This window comes from Onychomys torridus, chromosome 4, assembly GCF_903995425.1.
Source record: "Onychomys torridus chromosome 4, mOncTor1.1, whole genome shotgun sequence".
Taxonomy (NCBI): Eukaryota; Metazoa; Chordata; class Mammalia; order Rodentia; family Cricetidae; genus Onychomys; species Onychomys torridus.
In genome coordinates, this window is record NC_050446.1 from 10,495,025 (window position 1) to 10,518,907 (window position 23,883).

The window sequence follows — 23,883 nt, forward strand, 5'->3', positions numbered from 1 at the left end:
ACAGGCAGTAGTGAGCGGCCATGTGGGTGCTGGGAATTGACCCTGGGTCCTCTGGAATGGCAGCCAGTGACCTCTGAGCCATCACTCCAGCCCACTAACTAACTTTCAATGAAAGAAAATGGCTTTCAGAAGTCACCCATGACCCTACGCAGCCCAGGGCTGAGAAGCCCTTTCAGAAGGACCTCCCGAGTTGCCCTGGCCTGAAGAGGGCTCAAGACTCCCGCTGGCTGCCGGAAGATGGCAGGGCTAGTGCCTACTGCCCTCTTTCCCACAGAACATTGCCAGCAAGGCACTTACCCAAGCCTGGGGGCTGGTGACCCTGCTTGGCCCTACCCCCGCCCCCACCTGCTGGCTCTTGGCCAACACTCAGACTTTGTTCCTGCATTGGTGCAGTTTTCCTGAAGACGAGACTCTCAGATGTTCTGCTTCCATTTGTTCATAGCTGGGAACCTAACAAGGGAACAGCAAAGGGCCAGGCATCCCCTCCTGCTGGGGCCTGCCAGGGCTGCCTGGGTCTCCACGCCCCCCTCTGGTAAAAGAATGACTAAGCATGCGGGGCATTTTCTAGCCCTGAAATGTGGGGCATCTGGGAATGATTATCAACATATAAACAGATCAGAAAGTTGACACTGGGGCAACGGAGGGCAAAGGCTCACACCCCCACCCCACAGCTGGGATGTGGCCAAGCATTCTAACTCCCCTCCTTCACCACCGGCCCTCGCGTACACCCCTGTCCCTTTACATACGTAAAGCCACCTGTAGTTCTGTCATGTCTGGGGACTACAATGACAAGGGTCTGTATTTACTCAAATGTTGTGGGCATCTGAAGGCAGGGAGATGTTCCTCAGCCACTCCCGTGCACACAGAGCACACACTGATCCACATCCCCCACAAGGCAGCCAAAGACACAGCTGCTCCATCTTGAAGGCCCAGGGGCCTGGAAGTACAGCCTCCTCCCCACAGGAGAGAGTGTGACCGGTGGTTCACTCCCTCAGCCCCCACCTCTGGCTTCTGTGCCCCAGCACCTGTTCTGGCAGGGCTGCTGGGAGCTCCAGTAGTGGTAGCAAGCACTCTGAGAAAGGATCTCCCGGCCCTGGCTGCTGGGAAGGACACACTCTCAGAATCCCAAAGATGTTGAGACTCTGAGTCTTAGCCCCTTCCCACTGGTCACAGGTTATAGTGAAGTCCAACTATGGTTTTGAACCAAGGTCGACAGGCCCTCAAAGCCATGCTGTATAGCAACCACAGAGATGTGATGGCGATTCTAAGGAGCTAGGGCTTGGAGTGCCTGGTGATTTCAGGCAAGCAGTTGAGGGTTACTGCAGTCTAGAGGTCCAGAGCCTTGTCCAGGAACCAGGAACCCTGCCCAGTCTCCTCTGAACTAAGGCATCCTGGAGAAGATGGCTGGAGGGGTTGAATGGGCACTGTTACCCCAGCAGGGATCACAAGCACCTGCCTCATTGCCCTCCAGTGGCTCATGGAGATATAAGCAGTTGAGCTTCCTCCAAAGTGCAGTCTCCTGCCTGGATGGCCCAGGGCCGGAGCAGTCAAAGTCCAAGAAGGACAGGAGCCGAAAGTCTCCTAGCCCTCACCCCATTTGATGGGGTTCTGAGAGGTGGGTGACATGCCCAACATTCCCTGGGTCCTAAAACAAACTCCTAAACTGGTTTTTACTCTGTTGCCTCTCATCTCACTCACTCAGACCATGGAGTGCTGGATGTGAGGTACCAGGAGAAGCTCAGCTGATGTCTTGGAGCTCACTGCCTAGCGGGACAGTGCTTGGGAAGGGGCATTAAAGCCTGCATGGTGACAATTTATGGGGAAGCAGAAAAGCTCCCACTCTGGAGAGTAGCAGAAATCAAGGCAGGATTCCAGGAAGATGTGCCATCAGGAATAATTACCAGGAAATTGCTCGTCTGTCCACTGGCAGGCCTGGCCTGGGAGCAGCATGAACAGCGTTGTGTGGCCGGGTCCTATAAGCTCAGCCATGATGATGGTTGCTGCTGGCCATGAAGGGGCAGAGTGTTTGAACCTGGAGCAGAGGCTCTGAGGTTGAACTTTGTAAGCATCTGCCATTTTGTCTGTTTGGGGAGGGTGAAGGGGAGTTCACAGGACAACCTCAGGTGTTGTTCCTCAGGCACTATCCACCTTCCCCCACCCCACTTTGGTTTTTCCAGAGAGCATTTCTCTGTGTAACAGCCCTGGCTGTTCTGGAACTCTCTCTGTAGACAAGGCTGGCTTTGAGCTCACAGAGATCTACCTGCCTCTACCTCTTGATTGCTGGGATTAAAGGTGTGTGCCACCATACCCAGCTACTATCCACCTTTTTAAAGATAGTTTCTTGTATTGGCCTGCAGCTTGCCAATTGGGCTAGGCTGAATGGCCAGTGGGCTCCAGAGTAGAGACCGTCTCCAGCTTCCCTATGCTAGGATTACAAATGTGTTCAACCACACCTGGCCTTTTAAATTTTGCTTTTTGGGAATTTCATATGAGCACTGTATTTACAACATTTTCTCCTTCCCTCTTCTTCCTCTCATCCTTCCCATGCCTGTCTCACCACGGCTTATTCTTTCGTTATAATTGTTACACACCCAGACCCACAGTTTATGAATAGTCTGCTGAGTTCATGGAATATTGCTCGAAGGTGTTTAGGGCTAATCTCTCAGACTGGCTACCTTATCAAGGAGTTTGTTCACGAAGAAGACTGGTTTGCCCTCCTCCAGCAGCTGTCAATCACCTGTAGTTCTCTTTCTAGGGGTGAAGCCTGTGAGAATTCCTCATCCCTGTTGGCATGCCAATAGGTGGTGGTATTTTTAGGTCTCGTCTAGACAGCATTGTTGAGATTTTTCAGGGTACTGCTTTCCTCTCAAACAGAAAAGACACCATCTCGAAACAGATATCCACCCCGACCCATGGGCTGTTCTGGTCTTCTGGCTCTCCAGGCTTTTCATGACCTCTTTTGTGATGCTCCCTGAGCCTTCGGTGGAGAGGCTCTGTTTAGATGTATCAACTGGGGCTGGGCACCCCATGATCAGTTCTCTGCATTTTAACCAGCTGTGGTTTTCTGTGGTGCTTTTCATCTGCTGCAGAAAGAAGCTGTCTTGGTGAGGGGTGAGAGTTACACTTATCTTTGGGTATGAGGCTAAGTATTGAGAATTCAGTCAGAAATGTTATTGGTTTAATGAAATGGCCTCACCAGTCACAGGTAATAGCCCAGCTTTTTCTTTTTCTTTTTCTTTTCTTTTTCTTTTTTTTTAAAAAATAAAACAAACAACAACAACAAACAAACAAAAAAAACCCAACAAAGTAAAACATGGTGTGCTAGTTTTATGCCAACTTGACACAATCACCTGAGAGGAAGGAACCTCAATTAAGAAGATGCCTCCATAAGATTTAGTTGTAGGCAACCTTATAAGGCATTTTCTTAATTAGTGATTAATGGGGGAGGGCTCAGGCCATTGTGAGCAGGGCCATTCCTGGGCTGGTGGTCCTGAGTTCTATAAGAAAGCAGAATAAGGGGGCTAGAGAGATGGCTCAGAGGTTAAGAGCACTGACTCTTCTTCCAAAGATCCTGAGTTTCCCAATAGACCTGAGTTCAATTCCCAGCAACCACATGGTGGCTCACAACCATCTGTAATGAGATCTGGCGACCTCTTCTGTATATGTAATAAATAAATAAATAAATAAATCTTTAAAAAAAAAAAAAAAGAAAGAAAGGAGGATGAGCAAGCCATGAGGAGAAGGCCAGTGTCTTGGTTAGGGTTTTTATTGCTGGGAAGACACACCATGACCACAGCAATTCTTTTTTTTTTTTTTTAATTAAACATTATTTATTAGGGCTGGAGAGATGGCTCAGCAGTTAAGAGCAAAGGCTGTTCTTTCAGTGGCCCTGAGTTCAATTCCCAGCAACCACATGGTGGCTCACAACCATCTGTAATGGGGTCTGGTGCCCTCTTCTGGCCTGCAGGGCTACATGCAGACAGAACACTGTATACATAATAATTTTTTAAAAGATTTATTATTATGTATACAGTGTTCTGTCTGCATGTATCCTTGCAGGCCAGAAGAAGAAGCCAGATCTCATTACAGATGGTTGCGAGCCACCATGTGGTTGCTGGGAAATGAACTCAGGGCCTCTGGAAGAACAGCCAGTGCTCTTAACTTCTGAGCCATCTCTCCAGCCCTGACACAGCAACTCTTATAGAATAAAAATGTTTAATCAGAGTGGCTTACATTTTCAGAGGTTTGGTCCATTATCATCATGGAGGGGAGCATGGCGACATCTATGCAGACATGGTGCTGGAGAAGGTGCTGCTACATGTTGATATGCAGGCAACAGGAAGTAGACTGTGTGTCACACTGAGCATGGCTTAAGCATATATGAGATCTCAAAGCCCACCCCCTCCAAGACCACATCTCCTAAGAGTGCCTTTGGGGGACATTTTATTTCAAACTATCACAGCCAGTAAGCAGCACCCCTCCATGGCCTCCGCATCAGCTCCTGCCTCCAGGTTTCTGCCCTGCTTGAGTCCTGTCCTGACTTCCTTCAGTGATGAGCAGTGATATAAAAGTGTAAGCCGAACAAACCCTTTTTCTACCCAACTTGCTTTGGCCATGGTGTTTCATCACAGCAATACTAACCCTGACTAGGACAAATGGGTTGTGGGTATTGAACTCAGGTCCTTGAGCTATCACCAAGCTGCTCACTTGTTCTTTCTTTCTTTTTGAGATAGAGTTTCTTTGTGTAGTCCTGGTTAGACCAGGCTGGCCTTGAACTCACAGAGATCTGCCTACTTCTGCCTCCTGAGTGCCGGGATTAAGGCATGTGCTGCCACCACCACCACCGGCCTGCTCACCTGTTTCTTGTGATTTTAAAGCTTCTGGGCCCACAGAACCTCAGTCTGTCCTGGAAATGTGATGCCTATCACTCTACAAACCTCAAATCTGATTCTTCTTTACAGAGGCTAAGGACTCCTTGTTGGAGCTCTCCCTGGACACCTTCAGAGAGTGGGCCAAGCTCTGTCTGGAGCAGCTCCCATCCCAGACCTTGGCCTCTTCCAGACAGCAACATGGATGGTGGTTTGCTCCTACAAGTTAGGTTTAGTCTCTTAGCTAGTGTGTGAGACTATGCCCTGAATAAGAACCGGATGAAGGTCTCAGCTGTCCCTGAGAGAGGCAGTACCACACTGGCTAGACATGGGCGCAAAGCTAGGCTGGGAGAGATAAAGGGTCAGTTCCAGCTCCTCTGTCTAGAAGCCCTAAGGGTTCTTCTGGACTCTAGACCTCTCTGCCAGGCTGTGCCCTTGCACCGGAGACTGCCTGCCCACTCTTATGACCACCCCTGCCTGGCAGATCAATAACAAGGTATAAAAAAACAGGCTCAAGTGGATGCCCACATGTTCCAGAAGAGAATTTGACATCGCTGCTGCCATTGTTGCTGTTATAACAGTCACGACCACTGCTACTACTGTTTCTGGGATTGCCATTTCATAGTTACTACAGCTAGTACAGTGGAGACCCTGGCAGCAAATGTAGCTACCACAGTTAGAGTCTCTAGCCCTGTGGGCTCAAGACAGATGCCCCAACTTTATAAAGGAACATTAGGTGACTGTCCAGGCTGCCAGCTGTCTCTGTCTACCCTACAAGACTCCCAAAAGTTGCTTGCATCCTTTTCCCATTTCTCAGGTAATATTATATCCTTCTGAGGTCTTTGATGTAGTTGAAGCTAGATAGTTAGTTTTCCTTAGTTATGATAAAAAAATAAGTTAAATATAAAACCTAAGACTCACAAACATAAAATAGATATCTTAATTTTGCCAAATAGACTAGTTATTATAAATAGACTAGATATTACAACTGTAATTCTTGCTTGATAATTGTTTGGTTATCTGTAATTTTACTATGTGAAAGTTAACTTTAATTTAAAAAAAAAAAAAAGGGGAAGAGCTGTGGATATCACTCTGTATAAATAAAATACTGACTGGCCAGTAGCCAGGCAGGAAGTATAAGTGGGACAAGTAGAGAAGAGAATTCTGGGAAGTAGAAGGCTGAGGCAGAGACACCTGCCAGCCACTGCCATGACAATCAAAATGTAAGGTACCAGTAAGCCACAAGCCACGTGGCAAAGTATAGATTAATAAAAATGGGTTAATTTAAAAGAAGTAGAAGAAGCCTGCCATGGCCATACAGTTTATAGGCAATATAAGTGTCTGAGTGATTATTTTATACATGGGTTATGGGACTGCGGGGGCTTGGTGGCACCTGGAGAGAAGCTTTCCAGCAACACATTCTATTGGGCATGACAAATTTAAATCAAGTTATATACATTTTGATTGGCTTTGAAAGTTATAAATTTACAAACTCAAGTTCCATTTGCTCTCGGGATACCATCTTACAAGGACTCCAATTTGCAGTAAGGCTCATTAAGGAAGGGAATGGCTCAGTTGCCTTTAGCCTACCAGCTATGGGTGGGTTAAGACTTTCGCTTGTCTTTTCTGTGTCTAACACGCAGATTGCAAGCCCAACACCACTTAGAGAGCTTTGGCAACACTTAACTCTGCAGCTCTCACACAATTGAGCCTATATGATAATAAGTATTCAGAGATGGGTAATGCCTGGGAGGCGCTCACTAACCTAAGACAGAGCGCCTGTGTGGCCTGGACAGGTGTCTCCATGATGGGTAAGGTGACCTGCTGACGTCCCAACAACCTAAGTCAGAAGCTCATTTTTTAGTAAAAGGGGGGACCTGTAGGGCCCTGGCCCCCGTTTTTTGGATAACTGTTGCCTTGCTTGCTGACCTTGACCTTGCTCCCTATGCTAATTCCCTGCGAGATTCCTCCCTCCTGAATGCTTAAGGGAAGCTCCTTGTCTGTGTATCCTGCATATGGGGCATTAACAGCTTAGATGCAAGCTTGTAAAACATCGAAGTGAGCCAGGCAGTGGTGGCTCATGTCTTTAATCCCAGCACTCGGGAGGCAGAGACAGGTGGATCTCTGTGAGTTCGAGGCCAGCCTGGGCTACAGAGTGAGTTCCAGGGAATCCCTGTCTCAGAAATAAAAACAAAAAACAAACAAACAAACAAAAAACATCGAAGTGAACTTCTGCTCTCCCGGGTTCTCCTATTGTGCTGTAAGCCTGTATTTAAGACCTCCTCCCTCCTTCAATAAACGGCATTTGGCATTCAAAAAAAAAAAAAAAGGAAAGAAATAAAGAAATTGAAGACAGCGATGTTCTAAAACAGGAAATGGTGATGCTGTCATGAGCCTATGAGGATGCTGGACTAACGTCTATAAAATTGTGCAAACAGGAAAATTGTGTACTATGTGAATTATCTGTCAATAAAGATCTCAAATATATAACATAAATATATATATATATAAAGACAGGCTGAGGTTGAGCCAGGGACGGGTGGGTTGTGGGGTGCCTGCATGACTACAGAGTGTACACTCAACCCACCATGTTGCTTCCTTCCATTGAAAAGATACTGCTGCCTAGGGAAGTGTGTATTAGGTAACCAAGCTCTCAACCATGTCCAATTCTGCCTGGCTTCCATGGTTCTAAGGTTCCTCTGGGCCAAGGCTGTTAGCATCTTGTGAACCTGGCCTGTCTATCTCACCACCCTGGAGCTCCATACCTGGTGGCTTCCCACAGGTATAGTAGCCATGGATACAGAGGGGACCAAGGGCACAATAAAGCTGATGAGCACTGCTGCCCTCTAGGTGTGGCACATCTGTCCACAGGACCCCACCTCACCCAGGTTCCCAGAACTGGAGTGAGCAAGGTCTGTGGGGGCAGCGAGCTTTGGCTCAGTCTCCCAGAATAACCATTAACCAACCCTCTCTCCACATGAACTGTTTGAAATCATCTGCTTGTGTCCCCCAGAACTATCCCGACTGGCAAAACAGTCCACTGTGCAGGTAAAACCCTGATCAGGACCTATACACACCATCTTTATTGAAAGCTTCCACAAACTGTGTCACAAAGAAGACATCTAGTCCCTGAGAGTGAGGCACATCATGGGATGCAGGTGACCAGAAGGAACCTAAGTCTGGTCTGCTTCGGAGCTAGCTCCAGGATCCTGCATGAAGAACACACGTGGCTGGGGGAACAACATGGTACTTGGGACGGGGATATTAAAGTGCAGATGAAAGGCAGTAGGCCAAGCTGAGGATGGCTTGGGGCAGAGCACTTCCCTTCAACGTTCATGGCCCCGGGTGTGATCCCCAACTACAGATCCAAACAAAACTAAAAAGCAGTGTGAAACAAGTGATGGCAGCAGGCCTCCGGGCACTGTGAGCAGGGCTGGATTCCAGGCCTCTCCTGGGAAGGCACATCCGTTCTTTGGGTGGGTGTGAGGAGGCCTGCCAGGCCCTGTCTCTTTTGAAGCTCCCTCTTGCCTGACCACTCATGCCGGAACGCACTATGACTGTGGGTGCAGAGCCCTCACAGTTTACACCTTCCCTCCACTCGTTCTCCTAGCTGGACTCCCCGGCAGACTGAGGTGAGCACGGCTGGGCTTGGCATGGGGTGGGTCTCAGCTCCACTGTCAGTTCCTCAGCCAGTTGGTGTCCTTGTCCACTGTGGAGAATCGGATCAGCTTCAGGCTTGGGGGCTGAGGTTTCCTGTCATCCCAGAGATACTCCGGGGACAACACCTTAGACGGCTTGTGCCAGATGAAGCGGCGGTTCAGGTGGCTCTCCTCCTGCCAAGCTGCCATGATGCCATTGGCTTTGTCCGCCAGGATGGCCATGTGGCAGCCTCTGGTAAACTCATATACCTTGGCCACTCGTCCCCCAAAGACTGCCCCACCATAATAGAAGTCCCCCTCACCATCTGCCACAAAGGCAGCAGAAACTTGCCTGCGTTCATAAGGGAATTGCCGGCGAGGTACAGCAAAATAGCCTGGGTGAATGGCAGCCACTAGATCCCCCAAGGTCTCGGGACCCCACGGGTTACGGAAGACCATATCCACATCGAGACAGAAGAGGTAATCCACCTCTTGGTGGGCCCTTTTCGGCAATGTGTTTGCTGATGGTCTCCATCCGGCGCATGGAGATCTCCTCCCAATGGGAGTGACCCTGGATGGGGATGATGCTGAGGAGCCGACCGGGGCCCAGCAGGACTCTGGGAACGGCTGAAGGGTCATGGGTAAAGAGGTAGTAGTGTACTTGGTACCCACGCATAAAGAACTCTTCAGCTGACTCCAGGAAGGACTGGATGAAGCAGGTGTACCTGCGGATGACAGTTCTGTCAACCACTGCTGTCCATCACTGTCCGAGTCCCCAGTATGTGCTGGAGTCTACATCCTACTTCCTCACCTCAAGAGGTCACTCAGGTCTTACCTTAGGGTCCTCATCTGCCAACCTCACCACAATCCTTGTCAAAGTTGAATACACCTCATCTGAAAGCTCTGCTTCAGAGTTTTGGATTAAGATTCCTAATTGCTAAAGTCTACACAAACTCTAAAATCTATACTGGAAGACACCTCTGGCCGAAGTGTTTCTAATCAGGGATACTCAGTGTGTGACAACCATGAGACAGATCCTTTATCGTCTGTGTGTCTGTCTGCACACATGTGTACCAGAGGTTGAACATCTTCCTCAGTTGCTTACCACCTTAATTTTTTTTTTTTTTTTGAGACAGGGTCTTAATGAATCTGGACCTTACCAATCTGGCAATGCTGGCCAGGCAGCAAGCCTCAGCTTCTATCTGCATCCCCAGGGTTGGGATTATAGGCATGGGCTATGGGGTTTGGCTTTTTTATGTGGGTGCTGGGTGTGGATCACAGGCCTTCCTGTTTGTAGGAGAGCACTTTACCAACTGAGCTGTCTTCCCCAGTGTCTAATGTGTAGTAGAAGATTATTTTAAGGTGTGTTACTTCTGTTTATGTTGCATTTATTTAACTGTGAAACTGAGTTACTGTGTCTGTCTAAAACACCTGATGGTCTAATAAAGAACTGGCCAATAGCAAGGCAAGAGAAAGGATAGGCGGGGCCAGCAGACAGAGTATATAGAGGGAGAAATCTGGGAAAGGAGAGAGGAAAAGGAATGGAAGAGTAAAGAGATTGAACAGCCAGAGAAGGAGGAGGACTCCAGGGGCCAGCCACTCAGCTACACAGCCAGGCATGGGTTAAGAAACAAAGTTGTTTAGGAATAGAAAAGGAAAAGCCCAGAGGCAAAAGGTAGTCAGGCTAAATTAAGAAAAGCTGGCTAGGGAGGCTGGAGATATGGCTCAGAGATTAAGAGCACTGGCTGCTCTTCCAGAGGTCCTGAGTTCAATTTCCAGCAATCACATGGTGATTCACAACCATCTATAATGTGTTCTGGATGCAGGCAGTACACTGTATACATAATAAATAAACCATAAAACAAACCAACAAAACAAACAAACAAAAAAAGCTGGCTAGAAACTAAGCCAAGCTAAGGCTGGGCATTCATAATTAAGAATAAGCCTCCATGTGTGATATATTTGGGAGCTGGGTGGTGGGCCCCCCAAAGAGCAAAAAAGAAAAAAAAAAGAGATAGAGAAACAACAACATTCTGGCACCCAATGTGGGACCTTATTTCCATGCAGGGCTTAAAAAAAGTATATGGCCAGGCAGATTCTGCTAGTCATTGAGCCCTTGAGCAGCTAGTACATTAAGTAGGAACAAAAAACTAAGTAAAAACGCCTGCCATAGTGCAAGCATAGGCATTCTAGAACTCAAGGTTGAATGCAGTTCCTAGTCAGACAAACCTCTGCCTGGTAGCAAGTTTTTATGCTTGTCTTTTACAACCCCAGAAGTGGGCAGAGCCAGCTGACAGCCACTCGCAAAGAGAATCCAGGTGTACCTTATCAGTTTAAAAGTTTAACTTGTGCAGTTAAAAAAGGCTAAAAGATATGCAAAAAGAGACCCAGACGGAAAAACCTCTAAACAGGTTCCAGTGTGTTTTACAATGTGTGTAGGCTTAAGAAGAAGGATATGGATAGCCACAGAAAGAAATAGTTTTTTGGTTTTTGTTTTTTCCAAGACAGGGTTTCTCTGTGTAGCTTTGCGCCTTTCCTGGAACTCACTTGGTAGCCCAGGCTGGCCTCGAACTCACAGAGATCCACCTGGCTCTGCCTCCTAGTGCTGGGATTAAAGGCGTGCGCCGCCACCACTACCCAGCTGAGAAATAGTTTAAAAATAATAAAGTCTTTAAAAACAGTAAAAGAAAAAAGCCACATAAGATGGGAAATACACAGGGAGTCTGGGTCCTGTATGATGTTGTGTTAATTTTGAATTTTTTGATTGTTGAAAAAAGCAGAGGATAGCTGTTAAGAGACCTGGAATAAGAGGGACTGTTGCAATAAATCAGTCTATGTACTTTAGGAATGCCTTAACTTCTAAGAAGTCAAAAAAGAATGTTGTTTGTTTGTTTGTTTTTGCTCTTTTTTTTTCTCTTTGGGGGACCTGCCACCCAGCTCCTAAATAAATCACACATGGAGGCTTATTCTTAATTATGAATGCCCAGCCTTAGGTTGACTTAGTTTCTAACCAGCTTTTCTTAACTTAGCCTGACTACCTTTTGCCTCTGGGCTTTTCCTTTTCTATTCCTAAACAACTTTGTTTCTTAACCCATGCCTGGCTGTGTAGCTGGATGGCTGGCCCCTGGAGTCCTCCTCCTCCTCTGGCTGCTGGATCTCTTCGCTCCTCCATCTCTTTTCTTCTCCCCCTTCCTAGATTTCTCCCTCTGTATATTCTCTCTGCCTGCCAGACCCACCTATCCTTTCTCCTGTCTTGCTATTGACCAGTTCTTTATTAGACTATCAGGTGTTTTAGACAGGCCCAGTAACACAGCTAAACAAATGCAACATAAACAAAAGTAGCACATCTTAAAATAATATTCTATAACACTAATGTGCTTCCTTAACATTAAAAAAACATTTATTTGTCTATTTATTTATTTATTTATTTATTTATTTATTATTTATTTATTTATTTATTTATTTATTGTTTATTTGTATGTGTGCATGCCACGGTGTGCCTGTGGAGGTCAGAGAACAACTTTTAGGAGTCAGCTCTCTCCTTCCACCATGAATGGGTTCTGGGGATCAAACTGAGGTCAACAGGCTTGGCAAGAGCATTTACTAATGCCAGACGGTGTTGTAGGTATCCTGTGATCTTTGATCTTACCATTAACGATCTGCTTAGAAAGGTGACCGTTTTATACGCACAAATACTGAATACCCGGAGGATGAAAGTCGCTGAGAAGCAAACTTGGGACAGAATCTAGGGAAGGTGGATGCTAGATGCTGGGGACATACAGCACAGTGGATGACATGACTCCATCCCTTAGACAAGGAGTCACCTGACCTCTGAGGTCCAGTTGTTATCTGGCCAGTACTTTAAGTCCTGGGGCCCAATCATGGTCCCAGGTGGGCTTAAAGAGAAGGTCAGGTAGGACCAAGGGAGACAGGGAGGACAAAGTCTCTCTCCATACTCCTCACCTAGGCTTCTCGTGCCTCTTTTCCGTGGCAGGTGAGGCCTTATATCAGAAAGCTCTCCCACAACACTGTACAGCACTTGGCCAGGCTGGCCTCTCCCTAGACCAGAAATCCCAGTGGCTCAAGGAGACCCAGCCCCACCCGTTTAATCCACTACTCACTTTCCCAAGGCGAACACAGTGACTCCAATGGTCAGGTTCAATGGCCGGTACATATTCTTCAGAAGCTCTGGGTCGAAGGTTCCCTCGGAGATGATAGGTGCCAACCAGGGGGTAAGTGTCAGCAGCTCTGTGGGGCTGGCATGAGGGAGGCTCAGGCCATGGGAGCCTCCCTGTTCAGAAGCCTGGGTAGCATCTTGGCCATGTTGCTGGGCCTCAGTTTCCCCATACAAAAGTGGGGATAATAATAGCTATCTACTGCCAGGGCTGGGAAGTCTAGGAGTTGGCATGGACACAGAGTCTAGAGCAGCAGTTCTCAACCTGTGGGTCTTGACCCCTTTGGGGTTGGGTGTTACATATCAGATATTTACATTATGATTCATAACAATAGCAAAATTACAGTTACGAAATAGCAATGAAATAATTTTATGGTTTGGGGTCACCACAACATGAGGAGCTGTAGTAAAGGGCTGTAGCATTAGGAAGGTTGAGAACCACTGCTCTAGAGGGTCCTAGCACTCCCACTGCAGACCAGGGGGTGCCCATACGGTGACAGAATATGCCACTGAAGACAGGCTTCTATCCAAGGCATGAACCACAGTATCACTGTCTACTATTCCAGCCTCCTACAAAGTAGGTAATATTATGATCTCCTCAAAAGGTAACGCTCAGAGCAGATGGCCACTGCCTACGGCCACACAGCTAGTAACAGGTGGAGCTCAGCTCCCTGACACTCTGGGGCCCAGGGCCCCTTTACTCTTGGTACCCCTGCCATCCTCTAGCCTCACCGGATCTCTCTGGTTCCCCTCCCTGCCGCTGCCAGGTCATTCCCTGACACCTACCTGTGTTTTAGAAGCTTAGGCTGAGGGTACTGCAACCTGTAATCAAGAAGGGCCAGTGTGAGGAAGACAGCCTCCATTCCTGGAGCCAGAATCTAGGGAGAAATGGTATACTTACTGTGTCACGGGCTGGAACAACTTCTCCTGCCTGAACCACAGTTTCGTGTTGCTGGTGACAAAGATGGGAGAGAGTGGGATCTGTTCAGGACATTTAGATTAAACATGAAGATTAAGAAAAAAGGCACTCGGGGAAAAAGTAAAACACACCAGAGATGATGCATGTGGGCTCAAGGGAAGGGTACCTTACCTTTTCTTTGAGACAGGGTCTCTTGCTGGCTTGGAACTTGCCTAATAGGTTAGACTGGCTAGCAGCAAGCCCTAGAGATCGACCTGTCTCTACCTCCTCGGCATGGGGATTATAAGGGAGTACATACCACCAAAGCCACTGTTTTTCAGTTTCTGGAGATCAAACTCGCAAGGAAAGCACTTGACTGATTGAGCCCTCTCACTGGCCCTGTCTTAATCATTTTTAAGTGCACAACCAGCACCGTTACCTGTGTCAAGAATGTTTTCCTACCCCTTGCTCAATCTGGATTTGGATCAATGAATTGTGACTCCAGAGACTTCTGCTGCCTATGGATCCAGATGTAGAACTTTCAGCTCCTCCAGCACCATGTCTGCCTGCATGCTGCCATGCTTCCCACCACGATAATGATGGACTAAACCTCTGAAGCTCACTCAGGGAAGGAGCAGTCTCTGTGGAACTCAGCCAGAACAAACCTGAACATTCTGCCAAAGGCCAACCCGGGGCCCAGCTGCCAATCCTGTGTAAGCTCAAAAGCTTGGAGCTATTGGTGAGATTGCCCTACTGATCAACCTGTTCAGCTGAGATCCATTCGGGAGAGGTTTCAGTAGCCTACAGCCTGCAGTCTGAGGAAACAAGATCAGCTGAGGAGTTGGCAAGCAAGCAAAACTCGACTTGAGAAAGCAAGAGAAGGAGCTGTCCAGCCATCAAACCAGGTCACCAGAGTCATAAGCCCATCCTACACCAACTGGGAACAGGTAAGGCCCCATCTCCAGACCGGCAGACCAGGTCTCTAGCCCCTACGACCTACCCATCAGAGTCCCAGCAACCAGGCAGCTACCTTTCCCTGCTCCCTCACCAAAAAGACCCGCCCCTGTGAACCCAACAACCACCGGAGTCATAAGCCCACCCTACACCAACTGGGAACAACCATTAGAGCCTCAGGGACCGGACAGTGGCCTCTTTCCCTGCCCCCTCACCAAGAAAACCATTCCATGCGACACCAACAACCACTGGAGCCATAGCCCACCCTGCACCGATTGAGAACAGCTGCTCCCTGAGACAGAACCCACTAACACTGATTTGACTAAGCTGCTCCCAGAGAAACAGAGCCCAACAGCACCAATTTAACAAAGAAATCCTAGTGAACCAAGACTAACAATTAGAACCTTCAGACACAGACACTACCTGCACCGAACAGAGGAAGAGATGAGTAGATGCCAGTGCAAAAACACAGGCAACAACATGAAGACCTATATGACAACATCAGAACCTAGTGACTCTACACCTGCAAGACCTGAACATACCAAAGCAGAAGAATCAGAAGAAATCAACCCTAAAAATGACTTTAAGAAGATGATAGAGGCCCTTAAAGAGGAAATGAAAAACTAACTCCCTTAAAGAGGAAATGAAAAACTCCATTAAAGAGGAAGTGAAGGGTTGGGGATTTAGCTCAGTGGTAGAGTGCTTGCCTAGCAAGTGCAAGGCCCTGGGTTCGATCCTCAGCTCAAAAAAAAAAAAACAAAAACAAAAACAAAAACAAAAACCCAACAACAACAAAAAGAGAGGAAGTGAAAAACTCCCTTAAAGAGGAAATGAAAAACTCCCTTAAAGAGGAAGTGAAAAACTCCCTTAAAGAGGAAGTGAAAAACTCCCTTAGAGAGGAAATAAAAAATTCCCTTAAAGAAATGGAAGAAAAAACAAACAAAAAATTGGAAGAAATCAAAGAAAGTCAAGAAAAAGTAATTAAACAGATGAAGGAAACAATCCAAGATCTGAAAAATGAAATTGAGACAATAAAGAAAACATAAACTGAGGGAATGCTGGAAACAGAAATCCTGACTAAACGAACAGGAACTACAGAAACAAGCTTAACCAACCGAATGCAAGAGATGGAAGAGAGAATCTCGGACAATGAAGACACAATAGAGAAAATAGATGTATCAGTCAAAGAAAACACTAAAGACAAAAAAGTTGTAACACAAAACATCCAAGAAATTTGGGACACCATGAAAAGACCAAACCTAAGAATAATAGGTATAGAAGAAGGAGAAGAATACCAACTTCAAAGGCACAGAAAAAATCATAGAAGAAAACTTTCCCAACCTAAAGAAAGAAATACCTATGAAGACACAAGAAGCTTACAGAACACCAAGAAAGCTGGATCCAAAAAAAAGTCCCCTCGCCACATAATAATCAAAACACTAAACATACAGAACAAAGAAAAAATATTAAGAGCCGCAAAGGAAAAAGACCAAGTCACATATAAAGGCAGACTAACACCAGACTTCTCAATAGAGACTATGAAAGCTAGAAGGTCCTGGACAAATGTTATGCAGACACTAAGAGACCACGGATGCCAACCAAGACTATTATACCCAGCAAAACTCTCAATCACCATAGACAGAGTAAACAAAATATTCCATGATAAAACCAGATTTAAACAATACCTGTCCACAAAGCCCTACAGAAAGCACTAGAAGGAAAAAATCCAACCTAAAGAAGCTAAACACACCCATGAAAACTCAGGCAATAGATAATCCCACACCAACAAACACCAAAGAAGGACAACACAACATGACCACAAAAATAACAGGAACTAACAATCACTGGTCATTAATATTCATCAATATCAATGGTCTCAACTCACCTATAAAAAGACACAGGCTAACAGAATGGGTGAGAAAACAGGATCCATCCTTCTGCTGTGTACAAGAAACACACCTTAACTTCAAAGACAGACACTACCTCAGAGTAAAGGGATGGGAAAAGGCTTTCCAAGCAAATGGATTTAAGAAACAAGCTGGTGTAGCTATCTTAATATCTAATAAAATAGACTTCAAACTAAAATCAATCGAAAGAGATCAGGATGGACATTACATAATTATCACAGGAAAAAATCCACCAAGATGAAGTCTCGATCATGAACATTTATGCCCCAAAATACAAAGGCACCCACATTCATAAAAGAAACATTACTAAAGCTTAAAATGCACACCAAACCCCACACATTAGTAGTGGGAGATTTCAATACACCACTCTCACCAAAAGACAGATCTACCAGACTGAAACTCAACAAAGAAATAAAGGACCTAACAGATGTTATGACTCAAATGGACTTAATAAATATCTACAGAAACTCCATCCTAACACAAAAGAATATACCTTCTTCTCAGCACTCCATGGAACCTTCTCAAAAATTGACCACATGCTTAGTCACAAAGCAAATCTCAACAGATACAAAAACATTAGAATAACCTCCTGTATCTTATCAGACCACCATGCCTTAAAGTTAGACTTCAACAACAACAACAAAAACTATAGAAAGCCTAAAATCTCATGGAAACTGAATAATGCCCACCAATGGGTCAAGGAAGAAATAAAGAAATTAAAGATTTCCTAGAATTCAGTGAAAATGAAAGTACAACATACCCAAACTTATGGGACACTATGAAAGCAGTGCTAAGAGGAAAATTCATGGCACTAAATACACACATAAAGAAGTTGGAGAAATCTCATACCACTGACTTAACAGCACACCTGAAAGCTCTAGAACAAAAAGAATGTTTTCTTTGTCACTCTAACTTGTATCCACCAAACAGTAGCTCCCCGGGGGCCTGCCCATGGAAGCCCAGCCATCACTCTGCTTCTGCCTCTATGAATTTGGTTCTCCTCTTGAAGTAGAAGAAGGTGGAAAAGACCAGTTATTAGATTCTGGTTTATAAATTTATTTAGCGATTTACTTAAAGCACTGCTTGTACCGTCTATCTGCCGGGCATGACTTCACTTGCTACCTAAAAGGCTACCTGAAACAGAATGACCTGGAGAAATAATCAGAACACTGGGCCATTGCCTTAACCACCTGCTGACTGCCACATACGCTTCTATAAAATCCTGCTTGCTTGCCTTGTGGTTTTGGAGTATACAATGAGAATGCAAAGTGGGTCTGGGACAGAAGCATTTCAGGGGCTGTCCTGGCTTCTGTCCCCTGGAGACATCTCCTCTCTTCCACTCTCATTGGTGTTGGAGTGCTTATTCCAGAAAGATCTTCACAACACTCTTGAGTGAACTTGTATAGTATCTGTTCCATCATGATTAGCCTCTACTCTTTAATTGCCACTCTTTAAACTCTGTTTGCTGGGTCCCTGCTCAGAAAATGAAGGGGTTCTGAGGAGGCGGTCAGAATCAAGAAGAGGACGGTGCACCAGAACCCAGCATACTGTGCAGCCTGACAGTGGTTTCATTTTTCCTACGAGTCCAGACATGCTCTAGCTACAGTGGGGAATGATACACAAGAATACAGACGCTAAGGCTGGGAGTGCAGTCCAGGGAAAGAGAGCCTGTCTACCTACCATACAGGCCGTTAGCCTAACACACATTTGTCAAAAAAGAACTTCCTATTTCTAAGCATCTGAAGGTAATAAAATGGAGGTCAAGATGAGCCTGGCATGGTGATACAAGTCTATGATCTCAGCACTCAGGAGTAAAGGCAAAAAATCAGGAGCTCAAAGTCATCCTCAGATGTACAGAGTTCAGGGCCAATGTGGTTAGTTTTTTGGTCATCTTAACACAATCCAGGTTGTCTTAGAACAGGGAACCTCAGCTGAGAGAATGCCTTGATCAGACTGGTCTATAGATAAGTCTATGGGGGCTTTTTCCTGATTAATGACTGATTAATCACTGGGCAGATGGCCCTGGATGGTATAAGAAAGCAGGCTGAACTATGGTGGCGCACACTTTTAGTCTCAGCACTTGGGAGGCAGAGGCAGGTGGATCTCTCTGAATTTGAGGCCAGCCTGGTCTACAGAGTGCCAGGACAGCCAGGACTACACAGCGAGACTCTGTCTTGAAAAAAGAAAGAAAAGCCCCTGGCAGTGGGACCAGGATTTATCCCAAGTGCATGAACTGGCTTTTTGGAGCCTATTCCCTATGGTGGGATACCTTGTTCAGCCTTGATGCAGAGGGGGTAGGGGCTTGGTCCTGCCTCAACTTGATATGCCAGACTTTGTTGACTCCCATGGGAGGCCATACCCTCTCTCAAAAGTGGAATGGGGGCGGGGGGAAGGGGATGGGGAGGAATGGAAGGAGGGTAGGGAGGGAGAACTGTGGTTGGTATGTAAGATGAAAAAAAAACTAATTTAAAAAAAAAGAGAGAGAGAGAGAAAGCAAGCAAGCAAACAAACAAGCAGGCTGAGCAAGCCATGAGCAACAAGCCAGTAGATAGTGTTCCTCCATGGCCTCTGTTTCAGCTCCTGACTCCAGATACCTGCCTACCCTTTCGTGATGGACGATGATGGGGCCGTGTAAGCCAATAAGCCCTTTCCTCCCCAAGTGGCTTTTTGTCATGATGGTTTCGTTTTGGTTTTTCAAGACAGGGTTTCTCCGTGTGACAGCCCTGGCTATCCTGGAACTTGCTTTGTAGACCAGGCTGGCCTTGAACTCACAGAGATCCTCCTGTCTCTGCCTCCTGAGTGCTGGGATTAAAGGTGTGCACCACCACCTCCTGGCTGGTTTTATGACAGGAATAGATAGAAACCCAAGTAAGACAGCGTGGTGGTTTGGATAAGAATGGCCCCTATCGGGTCATATAAGTGTGGCCTTGTTGGAGGAAGTGTGTCAGTGGGGGTGGGCTGTAAGGTTTCAACTCCCATGCTAGACCCAGCCTCCCTTCCTACAGATCAAGATGCAGGACTCTTAGCACGGTGACTACTTGCACTCTGCCCAGCTCCCCTGCACGATGATGATGAACCAACCTCTGAAGCTGTAAGCCAGCCCTCCAAGTACATGCTTTCTTTTGTTGCCTTGGTCACGGTGTCTCTGCACAGCAACAGAACAGTGACTGAGACGGACACTCTAGCTACATAAGACCCTGTATAGGAGCTGCAGGCATGGCTCAGTGGTTAAGAGAACCAGCTGCTCTTCCAGAGGACCTGGGTTCAATGTTGGTTCACAACCACCTGCAACTCCAGTTCCAGGGGATCTGACACCTTCTTCTGGCCTCTGGGGTGGGGGCACCAAGCACATGGTACACAGACATGCATGTAGGCAGAACACCCATACACATTAAAAAATAATAATAGCTGTACAGTAGTGGTGCACGCTTTTAATCCCAGCACTTGGGAGGCAGAGGTAAGTGGATCTCTGTGAGCTTGAGACCAGCCTGGTCTACAGAGTAAGTTCCAGGACAGCTAGGAATACAAAGAGAAACCCTGTCTCAAAAACAAAACAAAAATAAATAATTATAATTATAATAATAAAAGCCAGATTTGGTAGTACACATTTTTAATCCCAACATTTGGGTGGCTGGATTTCCGTAAATTCAAGGCCAGCCAGGTTGATTTAGAGAGTTCTAGGACAGGTAGGGATTAAGACAAAGAGACCAAAAAAATCTACACACATATATATATATATATACTCTGTCTCTCACCATACAATGCCTTAGGCTGTCCTGGGAGCTTGCCAGCAATCAAGTCAACAAATCCAACACATGCAGCTTCTTGACCTTGGGGCAGAACTGTGGTACCCTGTTATAAACATCTGAATAAGGACTAAAACACTACTATGTATATATATTTTTTTAATAAAATGTGTTATGCCAGGTGGTGGTGGCGGTGGTGGCGGCGGTGGTGGCGGTGGTGGTGGTGGTGGTGGTGGTGGTGGTTGCACACCTTTAATCCCAGCACTCAGGAGGCAGAGGCAGGTGGATCTTTGAGTTCAAGGCCAGTCTGGTCTACAGAGCAACTTCCAGTCTCAAAAAAAAACAATGAATACATAAATGAAATAAAACACACGTGTTACCAAATAGCCTATAGTCCAGATGCTTAATTTGTCTTTAGCTGCTACAAAACACAAGAGTTCACAAGGACACTAAGCTATCATATGCAGCAGTCAGGCCAGGCATCCCTAACATCCCATCTCACAGGCATAGCAAGCAATAAGCAAGACCCATCTCTGTGCAAGCATGTCTAAAGCCGGAGCATGCTGAGGGCAGCAGGAGGCTTGAAGGTTAAAATCTCAGGTTCATGAACGTCTGTAGCAGCTGTAGGCAGCCCTCAGACAATGTCATCCTAAAAGCTTTCCTGTCTCTCCAAATATGGTCAGCCCACACTGCCCCCTGTGGTGACATATCATGTACCCTAATAAACTTGCCTGAGGATCAGAGGACAGAGCCAGCCACTAGATTAGATATAGAGATCAGAAAGTGGTGGCACACACACTTTCTTTAATCCTAGCACTTGGGAGGCAGAGATCCGTCTGGATCTCTGTGAGTTCAAGGCCACATTGGGCTACATGAGATTGATCCAGTATAGGAGAGAAACAGAGCGAGGCAGTGGTGGCACACACCTTTAATCCCAGCACTTGAGATCTTATGCCTTTGCTTGGGAAGCACACACGCCTTTAATCCCAGGAAGCAATATGGCAGGGCAGAGAAAGGTATATAAGGCGTGAGGAAACAGAAACTCACTCTCTTTAAGCTGAGGATTTTGTAGAGGTAAGAATAGTGGCTGGCTGTTCTGCTTCTCTGATCTTTCAGCTTTCGCCCTGATATCTGGCCCTGGGTTTGTTTTTTTTTTTAATTAAAAGACAATCTAAGATTTGAAGAACAGCCCCAAATCCTCGAGCCCCATACTTACAAAATCTCTGGGCAGGGGAGGTAATAAGGCACGTAGGAGACCAGCAGCCAGTCCCTGACATATCCCCTAGAAAGAGAAAGTACTCGTTAATGCCACTCTGTCTTGGAGGCTGCCATGGTGCACCTTATCAGGAGCACAGACCTTCAGTGGTGCATTTGGGAGGAAGCTCTGTCACTCTAGGGCTGCTGACAGCCGGTATCTAGCACAGGGCCTCGTGTGTAGTTGTCTTTTTGTCCATGTGGGTATTCACTCATGGCACGGCTATGTCCTTGATGCCAGGCCCCATACACAAACAGTAAAGAGACATGCAGTGCCAGTAGCCCCCACAAGGCCATCAGGAGGGGTGACTTAGGAGCATGAACAGGGTTCCTTATCAACATGGTTTGAAGGACTGTCTAGGCAGAAAACATGGTAAGTTAAAGGTTAGAAAGCTAAATCAAGGCAAAACACAAAAGCCAAAACTAGTCTGGCAGGGGCTGGAGGATGCTGAGTCCCGAGAGGTTGATGGGACCTGTATGAGTATCAAGGTTTAGGGGTGACATACAGAGGCAGTGAGGAATGCTGTGAAGGGCAGGAAAAGACTCCAAAAGGCAACTCACCACAAGATCCAGAGACCTGTGCTAGCGAGCAGGCAGAATGCCAGACCCAGGGCCAGTCTCCGGTGGGCCATCACTGGGTGCTGAACAGAAGCTAGGCACCTTTAGCGACCCCTAGGACCTTGGCCAGTCAGACACTTCCCTCCCAGGTCGGTCAGGCTCCAAGCCTGCCTCTCTTGAGGTCTCAGAAACTCCTGCAAAGAAATTCTCCAATTATTTTCCTCCTTCAGTAGGGGCTCACTAAGGGACAATGCCTCAGTGCTCAGTGGCAGCTAGGATGTCTCCCTAGGCAGTGGTCTGTATGGAAGCTCTATCCCATCAGCAAAAGTGAGTAAAGGGCCACCTAGGGTCAGACTGGGACAGCATTCCTAGTGACCTTGTGTAGGCCTAGACTTGACTTTACAGTCTCCATCTTAGGGAAGGGCCACCATCTTAGACTACCTGCTGTACTCAGTTCCAGGAATAATCTCAGGAACGTGCTATGACAACTCAAACAGATATAGGGCAGTAAAGTTTAACAAGATCCAGATGCTCCTGCAGACATTTTGTCTGAGATTTATGGCTCTCGAAGATATCTAGAAAATCCTGATGAGCAGCCCAGATAATCCTGCTGATCTACCCACCAAAAGTTCAACCCAATAGTTTCAAATATGGTTTCACACTAAAAGCCTAGACCAATAGTTTAAAAAAAAATCACCTTGCCCCATATACCTTCTACCAATTCCCCAAAACACCAAGGCATGTAATTCCCGGCTTGTTGTTTTTTCCTTTAAAATCCCCCAATTGAGCCTGGGCTGCCACATCTTCCCTCCATCGGAAGCATCGGAGCTTAGGTCGACTGCCCAGGTTCCAACCTGACAATAAAGAGACCCTTGTGTGCTTGCATCAGAAACCGACTCCTAGGTGGTCTCTGGGGGTTTTCGAGAGGTGGGCACAACAACCTCAGTTCTTGGAATTTTTCCTGAAACAACTCCTAGCCACCTGTGGGAGGCAGGCCTGGGCTCTGTAGGATACAGCAGAAAGCACTCTGCCTCTTCATCTCAAAGTTCTCCACCGCCAAAGGGTTAGGGGAAGACATGATGAAGCTACGGGCCACAGAGAGTGTGGTGGACCCGACGTTGGAGACAGCTCCCAGGTCTGGGGTCCTAGGGGGTTAGGGCTCTGCGCACTCTGTTGTCCCTGCAAACCCGTTCCCACTCTCGCCCTCTGGGACCTCAGTTTCCCTAACCAGCTCTCCACTTCCCGCCTCACTAGCCTCGGGCTCAAGCTGGACAGAACTGCTTGGCAGACCTAAGTCTAGGTGCAAACCCTGCAAGGCCAAGAGGAGATTCAATTCCAGGAGTCTGGGGCTGAGACGCGCACCTGAACTTTGCCCTGTGCTGGCTCCAGGGCCTCCACCTCCTCCTCAGCGGCTGATGTGGGGTGTGGAGCGAGGACCGGGTGGGGCACAGCTGGTCTCAGCGAGACTGTCCTTGGAGGTACAGAATCACTCCCTTTGGGCTGACCGCCGTTAGGACGGAAGGAGGGACATATCCCAACCCGGAAAACAGGAACTGGGTGACTCCCCGGAGCTCGCTGCGTGCTTACACCGGGTGGAGCCCGGCAGAGCAAACACTGTTGGGCGCCGGGTCTCTGGGGCGGAGCAAAGCCTGAGACCTACCCATCTACGCCCCTCCCACCCCCTCCCTCTGCTTGGTGAGCTACACTCGAGCCCCGCCCACTGGCCTCAGCTCGGCACACCCTGTAAGGGGAGTGTTCATGGACCCCGGCAGTGTCTTCCCTAGCCTTCTAAATCCCGGCCGAGAATGCAGAGCGCCAGATCAGAGGCAGTGATCCCAGGTCCTGGAATACAGGGCGGCGTGTAGGCAGAGATGTGAGACACGATT

General features: G+C 47.1%; 1 protein-coding gene across 1 annotated transcript; it reads right to left on the bottom strand.

Moving 5' to 3' along the window:
• Positions 1-8,470: 8,470 nt before the first annotated feature.
• Gbgt1 (globoside alpha-1,3-N-acetylgalactosaminyltransferase 1 (FORS blood group)) lies at positions 8,471-23,623 on the bottom strand. The gene is given in 8 exon segments (XM_036184987.1): positions 8,471-9,013; positions 9,015-9,231; positions 12,628-12,762; positions 13,467-13,502; positions 13,582-13,632; positions 21,402-21,467; positions 22,001-22,191; positions 23,360-23,623. Coding segments are annotated over 7 exon segments (1,044 nt in total). The 5' UTR covers positions 22,072-22,191; positions 23,360-23,623; the 3' UTR covers positions 8,471-8,545.
• Positions 23,624-23,883: the final 260 nt, after the last annotated feature.